At 45.5% G+C, this 27,496-nt stretch overlaps 1 protein-coding gene across 3 annotated transcripts in view; it reads right to left on the reverse strand.

Moving 5' to 3' along the window:
• The window catches only part of LOC129697873 (dicarboxylate carrier SLC25A8-like), a 33,705-nt gene extending 19,241 nt beyond the window's left edge, over nucleotides 1–14,464 (reverse strand). The window contains exons 1-3 of one of the 3 annotated variants that reach the window (XM_055636572.1): nucleotides 13,821–14,462; nucleotides 7,396–7,457; nucleotides 6,523–6,716 (exon numbers count right to left, since the gene is read on the reverse strand). In XM_055636572.1, the coding sequence (XP_055492547.1) occupies nucleotides 6,523–6,696 (174 nt within the window). In that variant the 5' untranslated portion in view covers nucleotides 6,697–6,716; nucleotides 7,396–7,457; nucleotides 13,821–14,462. Of the gene's footprint in view, nucleotides 1–6,522; nucleotides 6,717–7,395; nucleotides 7,458–13,820 lie in introns of all 3 variants that reach the window. The other 2 variants (XM_055636574.1, XM_055636573.1) reach the window with 2 other exon arrangements.
• Between the last annotated feature and the right edge of the window lie 13,032 nt (nucleotides 14,465–27,496).

A 27,496-nucleotide genomic window follows, 5' to 3' on the forward strand; every position in this document is an offset into this window, starting at 1 on the left:
CAAACCATTTCGAGATGGCTCAAGCAGGTGCTAAAAGCTGCTGGGATAAACACTAACATGTACAAATTTCATTCCACCAGGGCAGCATCCACGTCGACGGCTAAAAGAATGGACGTGCCTATAGACCACATCCTGGCTACAGCAGGATGGTCGGGGGAAAGACCGTTCAGAAAATTTTATAATAAGCCGTTGGCAAAACCTGTTTTATTTGCAGGAAAGATTTTTTACAGACTGCAAATATTTAATTTAAGCCCAGGGGAGCAATTTAATTTCTTTGTTGTTATTGTTAAAAAATACCATTGTGTTTTTCTACAAACAGATTCATTGGTTGATTACGATAACACACTTCCTCCCTCAAGGACTTCGGCAGTGCGTGAAGTAATAACTGTTACACGGTTTGAAATCACAGAGCTTTGAAGTCTTCACGGAATCACTCACTGACTCCGAAGTAAAATAGTAAGATTAAACGAGAACTTACCAGTTTGAAGTTTGATCTGTATTTTATGAGGAGTTACAATGAGGGATTACGTGCCCTCCGCTCCCACCCTCAATAATATGGGTCAAACTGATAAACTGATGTCTCCTTGTCTTTACTATGTTTACTTCAATAACTGTGTCTATCTGTGATTCCACACCGCTGCTTTGAAGTATGCCGCGCATGCGTGCTGAGCGGGCTCTTCACGTAATCCCTCATCGTAACGCCTCATAAAATACAGATCAAACTTCAAACTGGTAAGTTCTCATTTAATCTTACTATTATATGCTTTAATTTCAGGTCATCCAAGTAAGATTATTTTATATTTGTTTCAGAATGCTTCAATCTGTGATAACTGAAAATTTCATTCAGTTCTCTTAATTTTTAAGAAAGTTATGGGCTTTTGACTGTCCACGATCACAGTTTATTTGTTATGTCCATAGAAAACCAATAGGGAACAAGATGCTAATTTCCGAGTATGAAAATGGCCATAACTTTTTAAATACTTGAATATGAAAGTGAATTAGGTGTCAAATTAAACTTCTTTTTATGTTTTATCTGATGGGATAAATTGCAGACTTGATTTTTTAAATCTCAAAATTTTGAAACTTTGCTAAAGTTTGCGTCCTTTTCAGGACGAACGATGACAGGGATGTCAACATTTGATACATGGAGGATGGACATGAAAGAAGAAGGGCACTGAGTAAACAAATTGATCCATTCTCCTTGCAAGGAATAACCAAAGAAGGCAGTGGCCGGCTCAACCAAACAAGTGTGCAGGAAGGAACTGTAGGTGCTGGTTTAAACCGAAGGCAGACACAAAAAGCTGGAGTAGCTCAACGGGCCAGGCAGCATCTCTGGGTAGAAGGAATTGGTAACGTTTCGGGTCAAGGCCCTTCTTCAGACTGAAAGTCACGAGAAAGGGAAACGAGAGATAGATGATGATGTAGAGAGAACATACAGAACAATGAATAAAAGATATGCAAAAAAGTAACGATGATTAAGGAAACAGGCTGTTGTTAGTTGTTTGTTGGGCGAAAACAAGAAGCTGGTGCGACTTGGGTGGGGGTGGGATGGAAAGAGAGGAAAGGCCAGGGTTACTTGAAGTTAGAGAAATCATATCGCAACCAAACAATCAATAGGGAACAAGATGCTAATTTCCGAGTATGAAAATGGCCATAACTTTTTAAATACTTGAGATATGAAAGTGAATTAGGTGTCAAATTAAACTTCTTTTTATGCTTTAGCTGATGGGATAAATTGCAGTCTTGATTTTTTAAATCTCAAAATTTTGAAACTTTGCTAAAGTTTGCGTCCTTTTCTGGACGAACGATGACAGCGATGTCAACATTTGATACATGGAGGATGGACACGAAAGAAGAAGGGCACTGAGTAAACAAATTGATCCATTCCCATTGCAAGGAATAACCAAAGAAGGCAGTGGCCGGCTTCATCAGTCTGAAGAAGGGTTTCGGCCCGAAACGTCGCCTATTTCCTTTGCTCCATAGATGCTGCTGCACCCGCTGAGTTTCTCCAGCATTTTTGTGTACCCTCTCAACCAAACAAGTTCATTTTGCTTTGGGACTGGGATTAAAAGAGAACAGGAGTCCCACCCAGACTGGCTGCTCAGGCAGTGCAATTCCCCATGCAGCTACACACAAGGGGATCTACAAAGCTCCTTACACAGCAACAGTCAGCGATCAGTCTTAAGGAAACCACCAACTTCTATCTTCAGGAGAAGTGAAAGAGAAGAAAAATCCCCATTTTTAGAGGTTGAGTAACCCATTATTTGTATCAGCAATACCATACTACTAGAGGTCCTTTAAAAGATTACAGATGAAAGGAATTCACTTTCTTGTTCAGATCATGACAATATACCGGGCACTTCTACACATGTATGGTAGTGAGCGCAAACACGGCCTGGTTTGGCAACTCAAGCAGGCAGCATCCGTGGAGGCAGAGGGATGGTCAATGTTTTGAGTCGGAACTCTGCGTCAGGACTCGAGCAGGGTCGTTACCAAATGTTGACTATCCCTCTGTCCCTTACTTGTCCATCCTGCCTGACCCGCTCAGGTCCTCCATTAGTTAACACTTTTACAGTATCTGTTCCTCTCCCTGCACTTTGCTGGCTGACATAGAAACGTAGAAACATAGAAAATAGGTACAGGAGGAGGCCATTCAGCCCTTCGAGCCATTGTGATCATGGTTGATTGTCCCCAATCAATAACCCGTGCCTGCCTTCTCCCCACATCCCATATCCCCATAACCCCATAGAGCTCTATCTAACTCTCTCTTAAATCCATCCAGTGACTTGGCCTCCACTACCCTCTGTGGCAGGGAATTCCACAAATTCACAACTCTCTGGGTGAAAAAAGTTTTTTCCCACCTCAGTCTTAAATGGCTTCCCCTTTATTCTAAGACTATGGCCCCTGGTTCTGGACTCGCCCAACATTGGGAACATTTTTCCTGTATCTAGCTTGTCCAGTCCTTTTATAATTTTATATGTTTCTATAAGATCCCCCTCATCCTTCTAAACTCCAGTGAATACAAGCCTAGTCTTTTCAATCTTTCCTCATATGACAGTCCCGCCATCCCAGGGATCAATCTCGTGAACCTACGCTACACTGCTTCAATCACAAGGATGTCCTTCCTCAAATTAGGAGACCAAAACTGTACACAATACTCCAGATGTGATCCCACCAGAACCCTACACAACTGCAGAAGAACCTCTTTACTCCTATACTGAAATCCTCTTGTTATGAAGGCCAACATTCCATTAGCTTTCTTCACTGCCTGCTGTACCTGCACGCCAACTTTCAGTGACCGGTGTACAAGGACGCCCAGGTCTCGCTGTACCTCCCCCTTACCTAAACTAACCCCATTGAGATAATAATCTGCCCCCTTATTTTTGCCGCCAAAGTGGATAACCTCACATTTATCTATATCATACTGCATCTGCCACGCATCTGCCCACTCACTCAACCAGTCCAGGTCACCCTGCAACCTCCTAACATCCTCTTCACAGCTCACTCTGCCACCCAGCTTTGTGTCATCCGCAAACTTGCTAGTGTTGCTCCTAATTCCCTCTTCCAAGTCATTAATACCCCCAATACCATATGCTCTAATGTTAGTCACTAGTCTCCCGTGCGGGACCTTATCAAAGGCTTTCTGAAAGTCTAGATACACTACATCCACTGGCACCCCTTCATCCGTTTTACTTGTCACATCCTCAAAAATTCTAGAAGATTAGTCAAGCATGATTTCCCTTTCATAAATCCATGTTGACTTGGACTAATCCTTTTACTGCTATCCAAATGCCCCATTATTACCTCTTTAATAATTGACTCCAGCATCTTTCCCACCACCAAAGTCAGGCTAACTGGTCTGTAATTCCCCCGTTTTCTCTCTCGCTCCTTGCTGCCCCTGCTGAGCATTTCCAGCGTTTTGCCCTGAAAGTTTTTGGCATAAATTTTTTGGTCCGGCAACGGACCTGAACGAATACACCACAGTCGTTACAGACTTCGTAAAGAAATATGTGGAGGGCTGCATCCCAACAAAAACCTTCCAAGTGTTTCCCAATCAGAAGCCTTGGATGAACTAAGAGATCCGCAATCTTCTGAAGTCCAGTTCCCGGGCATTCATATCCGAAGATACCGAGGACTACAAGAAGTCCAGGTACGACCTTGGTAAGGCCATCAAAAAGGCCAAAAGGAACTTCTGCTCCAAACTGGAGGATGAGACAGATGTTCGGCAGCTGTGGCGGGGCCTGAATGCAACCACCTCCTGCAAGGCGAAATCAGGAGGCAGCTCGAATGTCGGTGAAACATCACTCCCTGACGAGCTCAATGCATTTTACGCACGCTTTGATAGGGAGAATACTGATGTGCCTTCTCGAGCCCCCATTCACTGTGATGGTATCTCAGTCACAGTCCCTGAGGTCGACATCAGAAAATCCTTCAGAGGGGTGAACCCTCGGAAAGCGCCTGGTGCTATACCCGCTTGTGTTCTAAAAACCTGTGCGGACCAACTGGCTGGAAATTTTACGGATATTTTCAACCTCTCACTTCTGAGGTCTGAGGTCCCCACCTGCTTTAAAAGGGCATCAATTATACCGGTTCCCAAGAAGAGTAAGGTGACATGCCTCGATGACTATCGACCAGTGGCACTAACGCCGGTGGTGATGAAGTGCTTTGAGAGGTTGGTTATGGTGCACATCAACATCAACTCCTACCTCGACAAAAAACCTGGACCCACTGCAGTTCGCTTACCGCCACAACAGATCAACAGTGGATGCGATCTCTCTGGCCCTCCACTCTGCTCTTGACAACTTGGACAACAAAAGCTCATATGTCAGGCTGTTATTCATTGATTACAGCTCGGCATTCAACACAATCATCCCCTCCAAGCTGGTTACCAAACTCGCAGAACTGGGTCTCTGCGCATCCCTCTGCAATTGGATCCTTGACTTCCTCATTCACAGACCACAGTCTGTTCATATTGGTGGAAATGTGTCAGCCTCGATAAAAATCAGCACGGGAGCACCTCAAGGCTGCGTACTCAGCCCCCTGCTGTACTCACTCTATACTCATTACTGCGTAGCCGGACATAGTGCGAACTCCGTCATCAAGTTCGCTGACGACACCACTGTTGTGGGACGTATCACTGATGGAGATGAGTCAGAGTACAGAAGGAAGATAGACCAAATGGTGCCAGCACAATAACCTGGCTCTCAACACCAGCAAAACCAAACAATTTATTGTGGACTTTGGAAGGGGTGAGGAGGGGGACCCACAGTCCCGTTTATATCAACCGGGTCGATGGTGGAGAGGGTCAAGAGCTTCAAATTCCTGGGCGTGCACATCTCTGAAGATCTCTCCTGGTCCGAGAACACTGATCTAATTATAAAGAAAGCACATCAGCGCCTCTACTTCCTGAGAAGATTACGGAGAGTTGGTATGTCAAGGAGGACTCTCTCTAACTTCTACAGGTGCACAGTAGAGAGCATGCTGACCGGTTGCATCGTGGCTTGGTTCGGCAACTTGAGCGCCCAGGAGCGGAAAAGACTACAAAAAGTTGTAAACACCGCCCAGTCCATCATCGGCTCTGACCTCCCTCCCATCGAGGGGATCTATCGCAGTCGCTGCCTCAAAAAGGCTGCCAGCATCATCAAGGATCCACACCATCCTGGCCACACACTCATCTCCCCGCTGCCTTCAGGTAGAAGGTACCTGCAAATCTGCAACATCCAGGTTCAGGAATAGCTACTTCCCCACAGCCCTCAGGATATTAAACTCAACTCAATCAAAACTCTGAACATTAATAGCCCATTGCACTTTATCTGATTATTTATGTGTGTGTATATATATATATTCATTGGTATATGGTCACACTGATCTGTTCTGTATTTATTCATGCCTACTTATTCTGTTGTGCTGAAGCAAAGCAAGAATTTAATTGTCCTATCTGGGACACATAACAATAAACTCTTGGTCTCTTGATCTTGATCTTTATCTTGAGGATGAGAATCCTAAGAGTTATTTGCCTAAGTAATTGGCTCCATGAATATGTTGAGTTTTTTTGTGCAAATTGGCAGTCAGGCAAGAGGTCAGCCACGATCTTATTGCAGATAAGCCATGATCTTATTGAAGATAAGCCATGATCTTATTGAAGATAAGCCATGATCTTATTGAAGATAAGCCATGATCTTATTGAAGATAAGCCATGATCTTATTGCAGAACTGGCTCAGGGCCTATTTATGCTCTTATTTATTAATACTCATAGACTCGTGCAGTGTGAAAATAAATGATTTTGTACACCTCTGTAAGATCACCCCCTCATCCTCCTGCGCTTCCCTATCCATCCATGTTATTCCACCAGTTGCAAGGTGAACATCATACATCAAAAACAAAATACTGATGCAATTTACTGTAGCAATTTAGACACAGATATCTTTATCCAATTAGGAAGTTTACTGACCAACAATGCCAGGGTGACAGTCAAGAGAAATAACAGGAGATATATTCTTCAGTCCATGCAAAAAATGTACCTGTAATCTCACTTTGGTCGTATCAAGAGGGAATGTAATGAGGTCGGCAATGCAAGCTGCTGTCCCGGCACCAAGTACTTTTATACTAGATGGTGGAGGGACATCCAGGGGCTTTAATCCAACCATATTCAGTCTTTTTTTACAGGTGGCTGGGAAGTGAACATTCCTGCACATTCACCATTCTTCAATCAAACCTGCAAGAAAGTAAAATTAAGGAAACGGAACACCTTGGTTTTTTTTCCCTTCTCAAGAGGGATAAAAAAAACAACCCAGCAGAGCTTTTAAAGTACAGCCAGAATAGATTGCAAGGACCAGTACTTGCCAAGTTCATTATCACTGCAGTCCATGCTGCTTACCTGCAAATCTTGTAGAAGAACAAAAGGAAACTCAATTTATGAACTGTCAAAGGCCCTTTGTCCCACCAGTCTGCCCTAGACAGGTACATGGATAGGACTGGTTTGGAGAGATATGGGTCAAATGCAGGCAGGTGGGACTAGTTTAGCTGGGACATGTTGGCCGGTTTGGACCTGTTTCCACGCTGTATCACTCTGTCGCCTGCAGTTGCCTAAAAAACACCTAAGTGGGACAGTCCCATAACCCATCCAAAACTAGAGAGAGAATTAACCAGAAAATTATGCAGGAGCTTTGGGGTAAAATGTCTGGGAAACTCTTCCTTCCATCTATACAATTGTAATTAGTCCATCGGGCCCCAATACCTTTAAATAAGATGTGACGTGCATCCTCAAGAAAGAATAATAGCTGGAGCTCCTGCTTAAAGCACTAGAGAATCATCATCCACACATCAGAGGCTGGTCTATTCCAAAGATCCACTATCCCCTGTGCAAAGACCAACGCCTGACATCCACAACTTACCTCTAAGTGAATTTGGAGGACTGTTTGGCAGGAGACCTCTGAGATGCTGCAATCGTGACCAACTGCAAGAAAGGGGAATGTAAAAATCAGAGGGATTGTCTATTGTCTGCCAAAGGCAAGATCACCACCTAAGTCCTCTGCATTCCAATGGAAGAGAGCTGCTACCCAGGGCAGTGTGAACTCTGTCCATCAAGAGCAGCAATGGGCATGATTTTCATTGTGCAACAATGCCAAGAAACATCCACCTGAAAGTACTTTGTTGCTGTCAAATGAATGTAAATAACTTTGTTCAAAAGTAGACTCCACTCAGAAGCCCATATCCATCCTATGTTTGCCACCCTATGGCATGACTCCAACTGACTGGTCCACCACAGTTACAGTGTAGGCCAAGGTCAAGGCAGCCTGGCCATATTGTAATCCTCAATCTCAATATTGCGCCTCATCTCCATCCATCTCCCCAGTGTAATGAAGCCAATGACATGGTGGGTGGCATGACCGATGTTGCAGTGGCCTCTGCAGTCCGTCTGGCTTTTTTTATTTTTTTGTCCCGTTGAGGGTATAGTTTGTAGTGGTTTTTTAACTGTGTATGTGTAGGGGGGCGGGGGAAACTTTTAAATCTCTTCCCTGTACGGGGACCCAACCTTTTCCCTGTCGGGTCTCCGTTGTCGTTGGGGCCTAGCACCGTGGAGCGGCCTCCAACCGGAACGACCTGGGGGCTCAAGTCACGGAGCCGGCGGAGCTGCGAACCTGCCATCGTGGGGCTGGCCGGCTTCGGAGCGCGGAGAACTGTGGTGGCGCGCTGCTGCAACCCGACTCCAGTGGATGGTGACACCCGGAGCTTACGGGTAACAGCAACTTCTCCCGCCCGAAATTCAGGTTTGAAATTGGCCTGGAGTGGAGCCTTACATCACACGGCGCGGCTTAAATGGCCGCAGGACTTGCTAGCAGCCGCCGAGGGCTCCAACATCAAGATCCGGAGCAGGGCCTTACATGGCCCAGCGTGGCTTTAAATGGCCGCGGGACTTGCTAGCGCCCGCCGGGGGCTTTGACTTTGACTTCGGGAGAAGAATGGAGAGCAGGGGAGAGACAAGACTTTGCCTTCCATCACAGTGAGGAGGAGATTCGCTGTGATGGATGTTTGTGTAAATTGTGTTGGTGTGTGTCTTGGTTCTTGTACGACTGCAGAAACCAAATTTCAGTTGAACTTCATGTGAGGTTCAAATGACAAATAAACGGTATTGTATCGGTATTGTATGTCAACAGGGAAATTGTCTAACCTTTGCTGAAGCAAGGCCATCCTCATTTATGTGCAGGGACAAGCTCAAGTCGTCACGGAACCATACTGTGAGGTGTACAAAACCAGACTTTACGCCAAATGACTGAGGCAAGGCCCATCTGACATTTAAGTTCCAAGACGCCTTGGATACGGAGATCAGTTTCCACATCCCAAGGGCATCCTCATAGCAAAGGCAGATATCTTTGTCCAAGTACCGAGAGTGACTGTGATGGAAATATACAGTGGCCAATCGAAAGCAGAAATAACTTAGAATGTGCCAAACAGCTTGTCCATCCCATCAATCTCCTCCCTCTAAGCTGCTGCTGAGTTTGTAATTCACTGATAAGTCCTATCAACCACTCCAGAACTACAGTCCACCCTGGAACACAAACTATTTTATAGACCAGATAGCCTACCCTTATTTTGTTTGCTGGTTCTTCTGAACCTGGTAAATCATATCCCAGGTGTTTGGCTCAGCCACATCTATCCTGTATTGTTGCTCAAGGTGTAGCAACAGCAGATTTCACAGGCAAGGGGCTATACATTGAGTCATACAGTAGAGAAACAGGCCATTTAGCCCACCATGTACATGGAGCAAAGGCCTGTAAGCTTCTCTGCCAAGGTGGTTTATGCCTGTCCAGACAAATGCTGTCAGCTACTCTACTTCAACCTATCTCTCTGGCAATGCATTCCAAGGACTTATCACTCTCTGGGTGGAAAGAGTCCGCCTTAAGGGCCTGTCCCACTTAGGTGACTTTTTAGGCGAGCGCAGGAGACTCTGCACTCGCCACATGTTCGCTGGTGGTCTCTGGCGAGCCTCCTTCATGGTCGCGAGGAGTTCCCGCATTCTGGGAACCAGTCGCGGCCTCAGTATGGTCGCCGCAAATTTTTCAACATGTTGAACATTTTTCTGCGACCAAAAATTGGTCGCCATGGAGATAATCGATAATCCTGTAGTTGTAGGTGCATTTGTAGTGGGGTCACCATGTAGTCGAGGTAGTCGTAGGGAGTTTAAGTTAACCTTTGCTGACTGGTCATTTTCATTGGCTCATTGGGGTAAAAAAAAACTTAAGCAGGAGTTTTCAGAACAAAGGATAACCGACCGGTAATGTTAAATGTCCGCCGAACTTCACAGCTGTGTATCTCTGGCTTATTAAAAGTTGTCTCCACTCCATCTCCACTCCTTCCCCCACCTTGGATTTATAAACGCCACAATGAGAAGCCAGAACCTTAGCTGGTTCTCAGTTGGATCCCGAACGCACCAGCATTCATGAATCTACCCTGGCCATCCCAATAATACAGGCAAGGAACAGACATTAATGATAGGACTTCACAGTTATACCCCTTGGTGGAGTTGTGGTCGGCACTAAAAGACTATTCATGGAGGGAGAGAACAGGAACAAGAATTGATCTGAAGAAAACCAAATATACTGTAGATGTTTTGTTTAGTTTAGTTTAGAGATACAGCGTGGAAACAGGCCCTTCGGCCCACTAAACCCGTGCCGACCGTCGATTCCCGTACACTAGACACTCCTACACAGTTTTTACCCAAGCCAATTAACCTACAAACCTGTATGTGTTTGGAGTGTGGGGGGGAACCGGAGCTCCCGGAGAAAATCCACATGCTCACAAGGAGAACGTACAAACTCCGTACAGACAGCACCTATAGTCAGGATTGAATCCAGGTTTCTGGCGCTGTAAGGCAGTAACTCTACCGCTGCACCACCGTGCCCCAACTATAGGTTAGAAATAATTGGCTTCAATCTTCCATCCACCCTGCCCACCCTTTGACCTCTGGCACCACTACAACAAAACCCAATGCCAACTCATGAAACAGCATCTCCTCAGCCAACGTGGTGCATTACAGCACTCATAACTCAACAAAATAAACCATTTCAGATAAGCAGCCTTTTAAATTTATATCAGTAAGCATGCAGGTACAGCAGGCAGTGAAGATAGCTTATGGCATGTTGACCTTCATAGCGAGAGGAGTTGAGTATAGGAGCAAGGAGGTCCTTCTGGTGATGCGTTCGGTGAAAATTGCCCAACGCATCACCTGTTTCTCGCTCCCCTCCATTGAGTCTGTCCAAAGCAAGCGCTGTCTGTGGAGGGCGCTCAGCATCGCCAAGGACTGCTCTCACCCCAACCATGGACTGTTTACCCTCCTACCATCCGGGAGGCGCTACAGGTCTCTCCGTTGCCGAACCAACAGGTCGAGGAACAGCTTCTTTCCGGCGGCTGTCACTCTACTCAACAACGTACCTTGGTGACTGCCAATCACCACCCCGCCCCCCCGGACACTTATTATTATTTATTCAAATCGTTTGCTATGTCGCTCTTCAAGGGAGACGCTAAATGCATTTCGTTGCCTCTGTAGTGTACACTGACAATGACAATTAAAATTGAATCTGAATCTGAATCTGAATCTTCTGCAGTTGTACAGGGCCCTGGTGAGACCACACACAGAGTATTGTGTACAGTTTTGATCTCCTAATTTGAGGAAAGACATTCTTGCTATTGAGGTAGTGCAGCGTAGTTTCACGAGATGGCTGGACTGGCATCTGATGAAAGAATGGAGCGACTGGGTTTGTATTCATTAGAATTTAGAAGGATGAGAGGATATCTTATAGAAACATAAAATTATTAAGGATTGGACACGCTCGATGCAGGAAACATGTTCCCGACGCTGAGGGATTCCAGAACCAGGGGCCACAGTTTAAGAATAAGGGGTAGGCCATTTAGAACTGAGATGAGGAAAAACATTTTCACACAGAGAGTTGTAAATTTGTGGAATTCTCTGCTTCAGAAGGCAGTGGAGGCTGATTCACTAGATGCATTCAAAATAAAGTTGGATAGAGCTCTTAGGGCTAGTGGAATCAAGGGGTATTGATTGTGGATGATCAGCCATGATCACATTGAATGGCAGTGCTGGCTCATAGGGCCAAAAGGCCTACTCCTGCACCTATTGTCTATGTATTTAGGGATCTTACCGACCCAATTCTGATGAAAGATCATGATCAGTTAATGTTTGCTGTTTTTCTCTCCAGCAATCATTCCTCATACGCCGAATGTCTCAGGTATCTAATACTGGTTCATGGAATTCACAGTTACACCTTTGTTTCTATTTTTCTCTCCCCATCCATTGGCCTCTGCACAGGACTGGCAGCTGCGGGGGGGTGGGGGGCACGTTGCTCTTCCCTTGCCTCTTTATTCTGCTTCTTCAGGGACTTCAGCTCCTGCCGGATCTTGTGGATCTTTGTTGCTCGTTGGTTCATGGTGAAAGGTGTTCTGGCCGGCTTCTTCTCCACTGCTCCAAACCTTTCCACAGCTAGGCTGATGATGAGTGTCGTCATCGACCGCAGCCTTCGGTCCACGTCTCCCTTCGCAGTTGCTTCTCGCACCTTGTCGACATCCTCACTGCCGTCTTGCAGGCCTGAGGCCATTTGGTTCGAACCTTCTCCGGAGGTCTGTTCTGAGGGACGAGTTGCGCCTCTTGGAGGCTTCGGGTTCTATGGGGTGCTTCCGGGCCCAGCTCCTCCTGCATCTCACCAGGTAAAACTCCCGTGCGATGTGACACTCCCTCTCCCCCAAACACTTCATCCGGGTCTGGTGAATCTTCAGGCCTCGACCGTTCTTGCAGACCTTTCCACAGCTGCATTACATACTCATAGTCGGTTGTCCATTGCCATTAGCCTTTGATCCGTCAAATTGGGTTGCTCATCCTCCCCCCCCTCTCGGGCACCCATGAGGGGTTTTTTTTCATTAGTTTATCCGTAGTTTGATTGTGTCTCCTCCTCACAGAGGATGCCGGTTTGGGCAGCCAACCCCCCCCCCCCCCCCCCCCGGTTGCCGTCTGTCCACTGTCTCTCCAGTCATCACCACCCTCTTCTTGGTTCTCAGAAGCACAAGCAGAGTAACTCTGGAGAAACTCTGGCAGCAACTCTGGAGAAAAGGGTTGGGTGAAGTTTCGGGTTGGAAAGAATTATTATCTGAATGGTGGCCGATTAGGAAAAGGGGAGATGCAACGAGACCTGGGTGTCATGGTACACCAGTCATTGAAAGCAGGCATGCAGGTGCAGCAGGCAGTGAAGAAAGCGAATGGTATGTTAGCATTCATAGCAAAAGGATTTGAGTATAGGAGCAGGGAGGTTCTACTGCAGTTGTACAAGGTCTTGGTGAGACCACACCTGGAGTATTGCGTACAGTTTTGGTCTCCTAATCTGAGGAAATACATTCTTGCCATAGAGGGAGTACAGAGAAGGTTCACCAGACTGATTCCTGTGATGGCAGGACTTTCATATGAAGAAAGACTGGATAGACTTGGCTTGTACTCGCTAGAATTTAGAGGATTGAGGGGGGGATCTAATAAAAACTTACAAAATTCTTAAGGGGTTGGACAGGCTAGATGCAGGAAGATTGTTCCCGATGTTGGGGAAGTCCAGAACAAGGGGTCACAGTTTAAGGATAGGGGGAAGTCTTTTAGGACTGAGATGAGAAAATCATTTTTTACACAGAGAGTGGTGAATCTCTGGAATTCTCTGCCACAGAAGGTAGTTGAGGCCAGTTCATTGGCTATATTTAAGAGGGAGTTAGATGTGCTCCTTGTGGCTAAAGGTATCGGGGGTATGGAGAGAAGGCAGGTACAGGATACCGAGTTGGATGATCAGCCATGATCATATTGAATGGCGGTGCAGGCTCAAAGGGTCGAATGGCCTACTCCTGCACCTATTTTCTATGTTTCTATGTTTCTATGAAACTTTCTTCAGACTGGTCAGATTGCTGCCTGACCCACTGCAGTTACTCCAGCACTGTGTGTTTATCCATTGTAACACTGCTCTGGTCCCTCCACCCACCTCTCTCTCAAGAAGTTCTCGACTGGAAACAACAAACTCACACAGATGCTGCTCGGCCCGTGGAGTGTTTCCAACGTTTCCCTACTTTACTCTAACTCAGAATCGAGAGTGTTAAGATACTGGGTCAAAAAAACCCTCATTTACAGTACAAGAACGTATCAGATGCTATTTCACATTGCACACCCACCTGTGTTTCTTATGGCAAAGTGGGTTAATTTAATGCCAAACTATTGATTGAATCGTTTATGCAATTCAGCTAAAATTAATAAGGAAAAGTAACTGGTCAATGTTCTTACCTGATGCACTACAGAAAAAGTAGCAAACGAAACGTTGACACCAAACTTGTCCAACGAGCTTGCATTCTCGTCCTCATCTGCCTCAACTCACTCCGAATAGTTGCAACGCCTGTGCTGGTCTCTATTTATACAGGGAGATTGCTGCTCATTGGTTAAGGAATAGATACATTCATCTTGGCAACTCGCTGTCCGGGATCGGAATCTCACGCACTCCAACACCACAGGATGGGTCAACAGCGGGGCAAGGAGACCACGGATCACATGCTTGTAAACATCAACATGGGACACGAGTCCCGCCACAGAGAATGTTGACTGCCGAGGGACTCACAATCGCTTCAAATACCCGAAGAGTCAGAGTGCCCAAAGTACCCATTCTGCTTATACAGGTCTGAAGAAGGGTCCGTATTCCGTTTCTCCAGAGGTGCTGCCTAACCCGCTGAGTTACTCCAGTTTGCCTTTCCTGTTCTACATAAAATGCCTCGTGTTGTTCCTGTTCTGTGGAGCTTTTATTCTTTAATATCTCATGTGTATGGAACATTATTAATGCGCGTCAAACGTAGACATGCCTGCACAGGATGTAAATTTTGTTTACGCTCTTGTAGGCGGAATAAACGCTGGAAGCGCCTTAAAGTCGATCATTCTGTCATTACTAATTAAGCTGTTCAGTTCTTCGAAAATATTAAAAATGGCATTTGATGTGTCAAGTGGCCTCACCCAAATGACACATACCCGATGAGACGCACTCGATTCTCGTGATGTTTCTCATATTTGTTGCCATTATGTACGAGTCGCGCGTAATATTAATACTGTTTAAGAAGGAACTGCAGATGCTGGAAAATCGAAGCTGCACAAAAATGCTGGAGAAACTCAGGGGGGTGGCCGATGACAAGTTGTGCGTTTAAAATTCCCATTACACCACCAGCTTCATCCTCTCCTTTAAAAAAACAACAAGTTTGTTTTGAGTACATGGTGGTGATCTGATCGTTGCCGGTGTGCCCTGACATATTATATTTCTGTTGACCGGTCCAAATGTTTTTTTTTTTTTTTAATCAGCTGTTGGGGCAGAGACATGAACATATTTTACTTGCAAGACTAGGATTGAACATGTCCAAGCCTCGGGTGCTTCGCCAACCAATAGTCAAAGCCTCTCCCCACGGCTACGATACAATAGACCTTTATTTATCCCAGGAGGGAAATTCAAGTCAAGTTCAAGTGAGTTTATTGTCATGTGTCCCTGTACAGGACAATGAAATTCTTGCTTTGCTTCAGCACACAGAACATAGTAGGCATTTACTACAAAACAGATCAGTGTGTCCATATATCATAATATAAATAAATACACACATGAATAAATAAACTGATTAAGTGCAAATAACAGATAATGGGTTATTAATGATCAGAGTTTTGTCCGAGCCAGGTTTAATCGCCTGATGGCTGTGGGGAAGTAGCTATTCCTGAACCTGGTTGTTGCAGTCTTCAGGCTCATGTACCGATTGGTCCGTCAACAGTCATAAAACACAACAAGATACATGAAACATTAAATTAAAGTGGCCAGTGGAAGGATTGGGGAGGGGGGAGGGGGTGGGGGTTGGGAGGGGAGTCAGTCTACCCCACGCCAGAAGGGGGAGGAGTTGTGCAGTTTGATAGCCACAGGGGAAAAGGATCTCCTGTGGCTTTCCTTACTGCATCTTGTTGGAACCAGTCTGTTGCTGAAGGTGCTCCTCGGGTTGACCAGTGTGTCATGGAGGGGGTGAGCTGTATTGTCCAAGGTGCTCCACAGTTTTGAGGAGCATCGTCCCCTCCAAGACCACCTCCCATGAATCCAACTCCACCCTATGGATGGAGCCTGCCTTCGTGATGAGCTTGTTAATCCTGTTGGTGTCCTCAACCTTCGCCCTGCTGCCCCAGCACACGGCAGTGAAGAAGACGGCACTGGCCACCACCAATTGGTAGAACATCTGCAGCATCTTACTGCAGATGTTGAAGGAGCGGAGCCTTCTCAAAGCGTACAGCCGGCTCTGCCCCTTCTTGTACAGGGCTTCACTGTTCCTGAACCAGTCCAGACAGTTTACTGTCCAAGTACACTCCAAGGTATTTGTATTCCTTGGTAAACTGTACATCCACATTATTGATGGAGACAGAGGACAGGGATGTTCCTCCTGTTATAAAGTCCACCACAAACTCCTTAGTCTTGTCAGTGTTGAACTGCGGGTGATTCAGCCCACACCACTCTACAAAGTCATTGACTACACCTTTGTATTCAGCTTCACTCCCCTCACTGATGCAGCCCACAATTGCTGAGTCAGCCGAAAGCCTCTGCAGGTGGCAGGAGTCCGAGTTATATCTGGTCCGAGGTGTTGATGGTGAACAGGAATGGAGAGAGGACCCATCCCCTGTGAGGCCCCTGTGTTGCTCACGACCATGTCGGAGACACAGTTCCGTAGTCTGACATGCTGTGGTCGTGCATTCAAGGAGTTGGTGATCCAAGACACCAATGGAACATCCATCCGCATCTCCGTCAGTTTGCTCCCTAGCTGTGCAGGTGTTAAAGGCAATGGAGAAGTGAAAAAAAGACTCACAATGTTTCCCAGCTTATCCAGGTCAGCATAGGAACGATGCTCCATCGGTGGATGATGGCGTCCTCAACCCCCATCTTTGTTTGGTAACCGAACCTCAGGGGATCCAGGTCGGGTTTAACCAGGGGTCGCAGGTGAGTGAACACCAGCTTCACCAGGGACTTCATGATTTGTGAAGACAGCGCCACCTGTCTGTAGCCATTGGAGGAACCGTGTAACATGTACAATATTAGGTGTGGAGGTGTTGGCTGGGAATTTGGAAAGTGGTGAATTCTAAAAAATAAAAAAATAAACCCATGTTGAGATCTTTTAAAATCCAGCACATGATAATTTCCGAGCTATTTTATTATGACTTCAAGAGTCAAGAGTCAAGAGTCAAGAGTCAATTTAATTGTCATTTGGACCCCTGGAGGTCCAAACGAAATGCCGTTTCTGCAGCCATACATTACACACAAATAGACCCCAGACACAACATAATTACATTTTACATAAACATCCATCACATAGCTGTGATGGAAGGCCAAAAAAACTTATCTCTCCACTGCACTCTCCCCCCCCCCATGTCAGAGTCAAAGTCAAAGCCCCCGGCTGGCGATGGCGATTGTCCCGCGGCCATTGAAGCCACGCCGGGTGGTGCGAGGTCGCACACCGGGTCTTGGTGTTGGAGCCCCCGGTGTGCGCTCGCAAAGTCCCGCGGCCATTCCAGCCGCGCGGGGCAGTGGTGTTAGGCCCCGCTCCAGGAGCTCTTCAACCCCGCAACACGGGCGGGAGAATTCGCCGTTGCAGGAGCCCCGAAAAGCGGTCTCCCTCCAGGGATCCGCGGGCTCCCGGTGCCGCCGTCCGCAGACCCGCAGTAGCAGCCTCAAAAGTTTCCCCCTCGCTACCACCCCCCCACACACACACCCCAACATAAAATAACAAAAACTACATAAAAACACAGACAAAAAATAATAAAAACGCGGACAGGCTGCAGAGGCCGCTGCTGGCCAGAGCCGCGCCGCCTACCGGACTTAAAACGCTGTCAGTTGTGGTGGAGCAAGACAGATTGGGGTACCTATCTAAAATATGCTATTAGATAGGCACATGGAGATGGATGCATATGGGTTATATGCAGGTAAGTGGGAATAGTTGAACTTAGCTTCATGTTCTGTACAGACATTATGGGCCAAAAACCTTGTACTGTTCTTTTGTTTCTATGTAATATACAGCTGGTCAGGCAGTATCTAGGGAGGGAGAGTAAAAGAGGGTTAAGTCAATGAATTTTCATCGGAAGTAGCTAAACTCTTTGCAAAGCATTTCCCCCTTTCCCTCCACCTAAACCTATGTCCTGAAGAGGTTCACGTGTATAAACACTCCGTTTAATATTTAAACGATACAGCTCAACAATTAGTACAAAAGGGCAAGGTGTGTGTGTGTTAACGTGTCGACTATGAAGTGAAGACTAGCTCCGTCCTCTGCTGCACTGACCACATAGTAGCACTTGGTGACCTCGGCAGTTATGTGGCAGATGTGGAATTGGGCTTCAGCTTGTTCAAACCACACTTGGGGCTGTGATGTCCAGAAGGTGGGCAGTTTTGTTGAAACTGCGTTCTGCCGATCTGAGTTGCCTTCTCCAGGGGTGATGAAATCCAAAAGAGGCCGTTTTGGATCGTCGGGGTCACCACTGAAGAGGGTGTGTGCGTGGTCACGTGTTGAAGTGAAGACTACTTCTATCGCCTGCTGCATCCTCCCCCCACCAGCTGTTCACCCAGGTCAACATTGATTGGTCGGCCCAGATCACGCCAGGTCCGCGCGAGTGCTCAAGCTCGACAAACGACACTTCGAGACCAAGGTGGCTCGGCCCGCCACAGTCCTCTAGTTCTCGATTCTTTTTCTCCGGGCAAGAGACTCTGTGCATTTGCCCAATCTATTCCCCTGATTATTTTGTACACTATTAGATCACCCCTCATTCTCCTGCTCTCCAAGGAATAATGTCCTAGCCTGCGCAACCTCTCCCTATAGCTCAGCCCCTCGTTGTATCCGGATAGTTGTATCCTTTAATGAGTGCACTTACTTATAATGAACAGAAAATGCTTCAAATGCTCTGTAGGTCAAGTAACATCAGTAGAGAGGGTGCAGAGCAGTGGAGCCAAGGCAATGGCCTTTCATTAGATTGTTCCAACACCAGGTCGATGACTTCTAACTTTGGTTCCGAGCTTCCAAATATTTTTGGCAGTTTCTGCTCCCATTTGACTTTTATAACAGCACACAGGTAGAAGCACCAACGCTCAGGATTGGGTAACACCATTAAATCAACATGTTTTGTATAAATCACACCCTTATCACAGAGATCACTTCATTCCTGGTAATGACATTTCCATTTTGGCCTTACTTCAAATGCAGAGTTAAAAGTACAACATATAACTCACTTCAGTTTACGACATTAGTATTGGCCTGACGGTGCCAGCTACATAGGTTTTATGAATTTGGCAGAGGTGCTTACGATAAGCACAAATAGGTCTCGAGGAAACATTGGTGAAATGTCAAAGAGCAAATGTAAGATTAAATCCCAGGCAGTGAGAATACGGTATAGAAACATAGAAACATAGAAATTAGGTGCAGGAGTAGGCCATTGGGCCCTTCGAGCCTGCACCGCCATTCAATATGATCATGGCTGATCATCCAACTCAGTATCCCGTACCTGCCTTCTCTCCATACCCCCTGATCCCCTTAGCCACAAGGACCACATCTAACTCCCTCTTAAATATAGCCAATGAACTGGCCTCAACTACCCTCTGTGGCAGAGAGTTCCAGAGATTCACCACTCTCTGTGTGAAAAAAGTTCTTCTCATCTCGGTTTTAAAGGATTTCCCCTTTATCCTTAAGCTGTGACCCCTGGTCCTGGACTTCCCCAACATCGGGAACAATCTTCCTGCATCTAGCCTGTCCAACCCCTTAAGAATTTTGTAAGTTTCTATAAGATCCCCTCTCAATCTTCTAAATTCTAGAGAGTATAAACCAAGTCTATCCAGTCTTTCTTCATAAGACAGTCCTGACATCCCAGGAATCAGTCTGGTGAACCGTCTCTGCACTCCCTCTATGGCAATAATGTCCTTCCTCAGATTTGGAGACCAAAACTGCACGCAATACTCCAGGTATGGTCTCACCAAGACTCTGTACAACTGCAGTAGAACCTCCCTGCTCCTATACTCAAATCCTCTTGCTATGAAAGCCAACATACCATTCGCTTTCTTTACTGCCTGCTGCACCTGCATGCCTACCTTCAATGACTGGTGTACCATGACACCCAGGTCTCGCTGCATCTCCCCCCTTTCCCAATCGGCCACCATTTAGATAATAGTCTGCTTTCCCGTTTTTGCCACCAAAATGGATAACCTCACATTTATCCACATTATACTGCACATTTTGGCCTTCAAATGCAGAGTTAAAAGTACAACATATAACTCACTTCAGTTTACGACATTAATATTGGCCTGACGGTGCCAGCTACATAGGTTTTATGAATTTGGCAGAGGTGCTTACGAGAAGCACAAATAGGTCTCGAGGAAACATTGGTGAAATGTCAAAGAGCAAATGTAAGATTAAATCCCAGGCGGTGAGAATACAGTATACATCTGCCCGGGTGCTTTAGTGGCACTTAGACAATCTTGTGCAAATATGTAAAACATTATCATGATATAATTTGCCTGAAAGATATTAGGGGTACATAGAACATGGAAGAGTACAGCACAGGAACAGACCCTTCAGCCCACGATGTCTGTGCCGAACATGATGCCATATTAAGGGCCTGTCCCACTTTCACGACCAAATTCACGACCTCTGCCGAGTTTGCCCTTGACTCATATTCGCAGCATGGTCGTCACGAGGTCGTAGGAGGTTGTAGGTAGGTCGGAGGTCGCCATTTACAGTAACTGGCGGAGCAGGCTCGAAGGGCCGAATGGCCTACTCCTGCACCTATTTTCTATGTAGCAGGCCGTGATGCTAGTCGTAGGCACTCGTGGCATCAAGTAGGTCGGGGGGAGGTTTCTAGCATGATGAAAAATGTCCACGAGTAAAAAATGTTGTGAATTAGGTTGTGGAAGTGGGACAGGCCCTTTAAGCTAATCTAGACCTACACGAGATGCATTCCCAGCATATCCATGTGCCCATCCTAAAGCATCTTAAATGCAACTATCATATCTGCCTTCACCACCACCCCTGTCAGGATTCATTACGTTCAGTAGCACACCCACCGGGCAAATAGAGGGCCTCGCTTAATTACCATAGCATAGAAGGAGACCGCACGGCCCATAAGATCTAAGCTGTCTCCTGGCAGAATAATCTCACCAGTCCCATCTTCACTCTCTTTGTTTCCCTTTGCCCCTGTAACTGGCTCTCTCTTCCACACCCATCATCTCTCCTTTAGTACTTTTGCCATTAACCTGGACAAAGAGGTCATTTACAGTAACTGATTGAGCTACCTGTGCACCTTTGGTATGAAGGAGGAAACTGAAGCACGAGGAGAATGTGCAAACTCCACATTACCCAAGATCAGGGTTGATCCCAGGCCTCTCTAGAGCATCAAATGCTGTGTCACTGACCGTGCCACCCCTTATGGTGGCCACACAACTCCCCAGCACATCTTTGGAATGTGGATGAGAACTGTCACCTCAGTTGTTTCCCCCCTAAGCCCTGGTCTAGATTGTTGCTCTTGCATCAGTGTCCACGGATCAGCTCCTGGAATGAACGTTTGAGTGAGCAGATGGGAGGTTATTTTCAGCTGTAAAGTCAGTAGCGGCAATATTTGCAAATTACTTAAGATGCCAGAAGTGATAAGTACACAAGCACTTGTCTTCAGAGGTAAAAGTCCATTTATTCGACCCTAAATTAATAATATTGGGTATATCAGAACAATACCTAAAACTCACAATAAACCAAAGAAATTTCCTTGATTACAGTATAATAATTGGGAAAAAATTGATATTAAAATTTTGGAAAAATCCAACAACCCCCACAATCAAGATGTGGATTATGGAGATGTCGGAGATCTTACATTTGGAAAAAATTAGATATGTCTTAATTGACAAACCAGAATTATTCATTAGAATATGGTCTCCATTTATAGATTACTTGAAGGGGTAGATCGGACCGGCACGGAGGCCGGACTGAAGCCTGAACCCAGGACTAGATGAATAGTTAAGTTCTCTGATCTATGGACCTATCTCCCAAGATGTATTATTGATAGATTATCCTATTTTTCTAATTTCTTTTCTTCTTTTTTTTTCTCTCTCTCTCTCTCTCTCTCCCTCTCTCTCTCTCTCTCTCTCTCTCTCTCTCTCTCTCTCTCTCTCTCTCTCTCTCTCTCTCTCTCTCTCCCTCCCTCCCTCCCTCCCTCCCTCTCTCTCTCTCTCTCTCTCTCTCTCTCTCTCTCTCTCTCTCTCTTTCTCTCTCTCTCTTTCTTTCTTTCTTTCTTCTTCTTTCTTTCTTTCTTTCTTTCGAGAAAGAGGGACTCGGCAGAAGGACTTGGACAGGTTGGAAAATTGGACAGAGAAGTAGCAGATGGAATATATCACAGCAAAGTGTAAAGTCATGCATTTCGGCAGTAGGAATAAAGGCATGGACTACTTTCTAAATGGGGTGAGAATTCAAAAGGCGGAGGTGCAAAGGGACTTGGGAGTGCTGGTGCAAAATTCTCAAAAACTTCATTTGGTAGCAGTTATTTTGGGAGGATCAGTCTACAAAAACAGGGATGTAATGTTGAGAATAGGCACAAAAAGCTGGAGTAACTCAGCAGGTCAGACAGCGTCTCTGGAGAAAAGGAATGGGTGACGGTTCGGGTTGAGACCCTTCTTTAGACTGAGAGTCAGGGGAAAGCTAAATTAGAGATATAGACGGGGTTGTAGAGAGATATAGAATACGTTAGTGAAAGATATGCAAAAAGTAATGATGATAAAGGAAATTGTTAGCTGTTTTTTAGGTGAGAATGATTACAGACAATGAGATTCAACAAGACGACCAGTTGGATGGCAGAGGAGTGGGGATAGAGTACTGCAAGGATTACTTGAAATCAATATTCATGCCACTGGATTGTAAGCTGCCCAAGCTAACTATGAGATGCCAAGGCTCTATGAGGCGCTGGTCAGACTGCATTTGGAGTATTGTTAGCAATTCTGGGCACCATATCTGAAGAAACCTCCAGAGGAGGTTTACGAGAATGATCCCAGGAATGAGTGGGTTACGATAACGATACGATACGATTGAACGTTACTTATCCCAGGATGGTCAATATATGATGAGCACTTGATGGCACTGGGCCTGTACTCGCTGGAGTTTACATGAGGGGAGACCTCATTGAAACTTACCGAATAGTGAAAGCTCTGGATAGAGTGGATGTGGTGAAGTTGTTTCCACTGGTGGGAGAGTCTAGGACCATAGCCTCAGAATTAAAGGACGTTCCTTTAGGAAGGAGATGAGAAGGGGTTTCTTTAGTCAGAGGGTGGTGAATCTGTGGACTGCATTGCTACAGAGGACTGTGGAGGCCAAGACAATGGATATATTTAAGGTAGAGATAGATAGATAGATTCTTGATTAGTATGGGTGTCAGAGGTTATGGGGAGAAGGCAGGAGAATGGGGTTAAGAGGAAAAGACAGATCAGCCATGATTGAATGGTGGAGTAGATGTTCACCTGCGGTCTCAGCATTCCGGAGCTCCAGCGTGGCGACACGGGCAAGGCATCACCCGCTCCGCTCCACGATAGCGCTCCAGCGTTGTGCCGCCGCCGAAACCGTTGTCCTGGCCAGTCCTCTCAGGAAACGCTGCTCCAGACCCGTTGGTAGGCCGCGAGGACGGGTCGAAGGTGCTGCCTCTCCGACCAGGCAGGGACCAGGAAGAGCAGTTTCCCCCCTCCCCCCCCCCCCCCCCTCCCCACCCCCCACATCAAAAAGTAAATAGACCTCCAAACAAAACACTTATTAACACACTAAAAAATAAAAGAAATAATTGAAAAAAGCAGACAGCTGCAGGTTGGGCAGCCATACCCAATATTGCATGATGCAATAGCCATGGGCGTGATGCAACGGAAATGTGGTGCAAAGTGACCAAGGATGGAAATTACAGACACAACATAAAACTTGCTTCAGCTTGGGACAATAATACAGGCCTGCTGTGTTTTATAAAGTTGGTGGCGATGGTTGTGAGAAGCACAAACAGGTCTCGAGTAAATGTCAGTGACAAGGAGCAAATATAAGATTAAATTCCAGCCGGTGAAAACATTACGTCTGCCCGGGTGGTTTACTGTTACTTAGCCAGTGTTGAATAATAATTGAATGCACTGCCATGATATAATATCAGGGTTACATAGACATGAAACAGTGCAGCACAGGCCATAATGTCCGTGTCAAACATGTTAAACTAATCTGCTCTGCCTGCACGTGATCCATATCCCTCCAATTATCTCCTATAAATGTAATTTATCGAAGAGATAGGCAGAATGGGATAAAGGCGGTGGAGAGGAAGATGTCCCATAGGGTCTAGCAGGTAGAACTCCTGGTTTTCACCCAGACGTCCTGGGTTCGACTCCTAGCCTGTGAATTGAAGTTGTACGTGCCACATTGAAGCTGGAAAGATGGTTACAGCTTTTTTCTTAACTCTGGTCTTTACTGAGGTTAATTCTGCTGTAGATCATTGATTTGTTTTTATTTACAGAGATTCAGCGTGGAAACAGGCCCTTTGGCTCACCGAGATAGATAGATAGATAGATAGATAGATAGATAGATAGATAGATAGATAGATAGATAGATAGATAGATAGATAGATAGATAGATAGATAGATAGATAGATAGATAGATAGATAGATAGATAGATAGATAGATAGATAGATAGCCTTTTATTGTCATTCAGACCGAAGTCTGAACGAAATTGCAGCAGTCATACATATAATACAATACAATAAAACAACAATAAACACACATTAACATCCACCACAGTGAGTCCACCCAGCATCTCCTCACTGTGATGGAGGCAAAAGTCTTAGGACTTCTCTTGCCACTGGGAGGATGCATTTCAGGAGGACCCTGGTGATGACTATCCCTGTGTGTGGACAGCAGGAGATCTCTCTGTGGTTGCCACAATTGGACATAGATCCTTTCTTGAAGATAGACACAAAAAGTTGGAGTAACTCAGCAGGTCAGGCAGCATCCTTTCTTGATGGTTATAATTACGACACCTCTGACATCCATCCCCTGGTACTTCCTTGTGCTTTGTGCTTTGTTTAAAACACATCCTAATAATTTCAAATGTACGTGAGGTGCAATTTGTTGAATTTCTCTCTTTTTTCTCTCTGGTATTTTATTTCAATCACATGTTTAAACCATAATGTTTTATTCTTAATGTTTTAACTTTTTATGTTTTATTCTTCATGGGTTGCTGTATGTCGTGCTGTTACTTGCGAGCAGAGCACCAGGGCAAATTCTTTGTATGTGCACATACTTGGCCAATAAACTTATTCATCCATTCATTCATTCCATTTATTTCCACCACCTCAGCTCCTTGCTCAGATATTTTTGCATCTCAGGCAGAGAGAAAATAAGGGCCAAGTTTTGGAAATGGTAGCAACATTTGTCTTCTCAATAACCTGCTCTTGAAGAGATCACTGCAGCTGCCTCTCCCTCGACAGCCATCATGCAGCGTAGCGGGCCATATTTTCCCAGTGTGACCTGTCACTGACTAGTAAGTTGAACTGTACGTCACGGGTAGAGCCTGTCCTGTTGATTATACTTTTAGTCTTTAGAGATTCAGCGTGGAAACAGGCCCTCCGGCACACTGAGTCCTCACAGAACAGCAATCACCCTGTACACCAGCACTATCCAAAACACTATGGACAAATTTACAATGTTATCAAAGCCAATTAACCTACAAACCTAAACATCTTTGGAGTGTGGGAGGAAATCTGTGCACCCAGAGAAAACCCACGTGGTCACAGGAAGAATGTACAGACAGCACCCATAGCAAGGATCGAACCCAGATCTCTGGTGCTGTAAGGCAGCAATTCTACCACTGTGCCATTGTGCTGCTCACGATTACTCATGGAATTTTCTATTCATGTCACATTGACAGTGATCTCCCTGAAAAGTTTCATTTTTTGAATCAGTTGGGATTAGATTCAGGCAAAGCCACGGACACAATGATTCCAATTGCGTCCTTAGTTTGGAACAATTGATCATAATGTTCAACGGAGATACGGGGAACTGCAGCTGCAAGGATCCTGAGCAGAACATAAAGTGCTGGAGTAACTCAGTAGGTCAGGCAGTATCTCTGGAGAACATTGATTGGTGATGTTTCAGGTCAGGACCTTTCTGCAGAATGGCCGAGTCTGAAGAAGGGTCCTGAATGAAAAACATCACCTATCCATGTTCTCTAGAGAGGCTGCCTGACCCACTGAGTTACTCCAGCACTTTGTGTCCTTTTGTATAAACCAGCATCTGCAGTTCCTTGTTTCTACATAGAATCTGTGAAGGAAATGGACAGACGATGCTTCAGGTCAAGACATCTCTTCAGACTCATAATGTTAGTATTGAAGCATTCTTGGCCACAGCAAAGACGTGGCTGGTCACACAATATGACTGTCATGTGCATTATGAAGATGTGGGAGGAAATCACATCTTAGTAGATTTTTGGACATGTACATGGATAGAAAAGCTATTCTGCTGGTTGGTTAGCATGGAACAAAGGCTGTACCTCAGTACACTTGACAATAAACTAAACTGAACTGAAAGGTTTAGAGGGATATAGGTTTCATGCGGGCAAATGGGACTAGCTTAGCGAATCATGTTTCGCATGGATTTGGGCTGGAAGGCCTGTTTCTGCGCTACATGACTCTATAACTCATTTATTGCGACTCTGCCAGTCTGCAGCCCCACTGGTACACTACATGTGATGATCACCATGTTGCCTCATTAGACAGGCCCCACCAGCCCTCAGATTGAGACCAGGAACCCAGCCAGCCTTGGGCTTGGACAATCTCTTGGAATGGATATATTCCAAGGTATAGGATGCAGTGCCAGCCAATTCCCTAGAGCATCAGCATGAAGAGGCAAGAGCTTTGGAGGATAAACACACAGAATTGAAAAGACCGGTGGTTAGATAGATTAGTTTGCGATGGAGAATGAGAACAGTGTCAATCTGACTAGAGAGGAGAAACAGGGCAAGGACAAAACAGCAATGTGGGATATCTGTGAATTATCTGGAAAATAACGTACATCAATGATCTGGATGAAGGTGTGGTAAATTGGATTAGTAAGTATGCAGATGATACCAAGATAGGGGGTGTTGTGGATAATGAAGAGGATTTCCAAAGTCTACAGAGTGATTTAGGCCATTTGGAAAAATGGGCTGAAAGATGGCAGATGGAGTTTAATGCTGATAAATGTGAGGTGCTACACCTTGGCAGGACAAATCAAAATAGGACGTACATGGTAAATGGTAGGGAATTGAAGAATACAGTTGAACAGAGGGATCTGGGTATAACCATGCATTGTTCCTTGAATGTGGACTCCCATATAGATAGGGTGGTAAAGAAAGCTTTTGGTATGCTAGCCTTTATAAATCAGAGCATTGAGTATAGAAGCTGGGATGTAATGTTAAAATTGTACAAGGCATTGGTGAGACCAAATCTGGAGTATGGTGTACCTTTTGGTCGCCAAATTATAGGAAGGATGTCAACAAAATAGAGAGAGTACAGAGGAGATTTACTAGAATGTTGCCTGGGTTTCAACAACTAAGTTACAGAGATAGGTTGAATAAGTTAGGTCTTTATTCTCTGGAGCGCAGAAGGTTAAGGGGGGACCTGATAGAGGTCTTTAAAATGATGAGAGGGATAGACAGAGTTGATGTGGACAAGCTTTTCCCTTTGAGAATAGGGAAGATTCAAACAAGAGGACATGACTTCAGAATTAAGGGACAGAAGTTTAGGGGTAATATGAGGGGGAACTTCTTTACGCAGAGAGTGGTGGCAGTGTGGAATGAGCTCCCAGTGGAAGTGGTGGAGGCAGGTTCATTGGTATCATTTAAAAATAAATTGGATAGGCATATGGATGAGAAGGGAATGGAGGGTTATGGTACGA

Source organism: Leucoraja erinacea, chromosome 6, assembly GCF_028641065.1.
Source record: "Leucoraja erinacea ecotype New England chromosome 6, Leri_hhj_1, whole genome shotgun sequence".
Classification (NCBI taxonomy): domain Eukaryota; kingdom Metazoa; phylum Chordata; class Chondrichthyes; order Rajiformes; family Rajidae; genus Leucoraja; species Leucoraja erinaceus.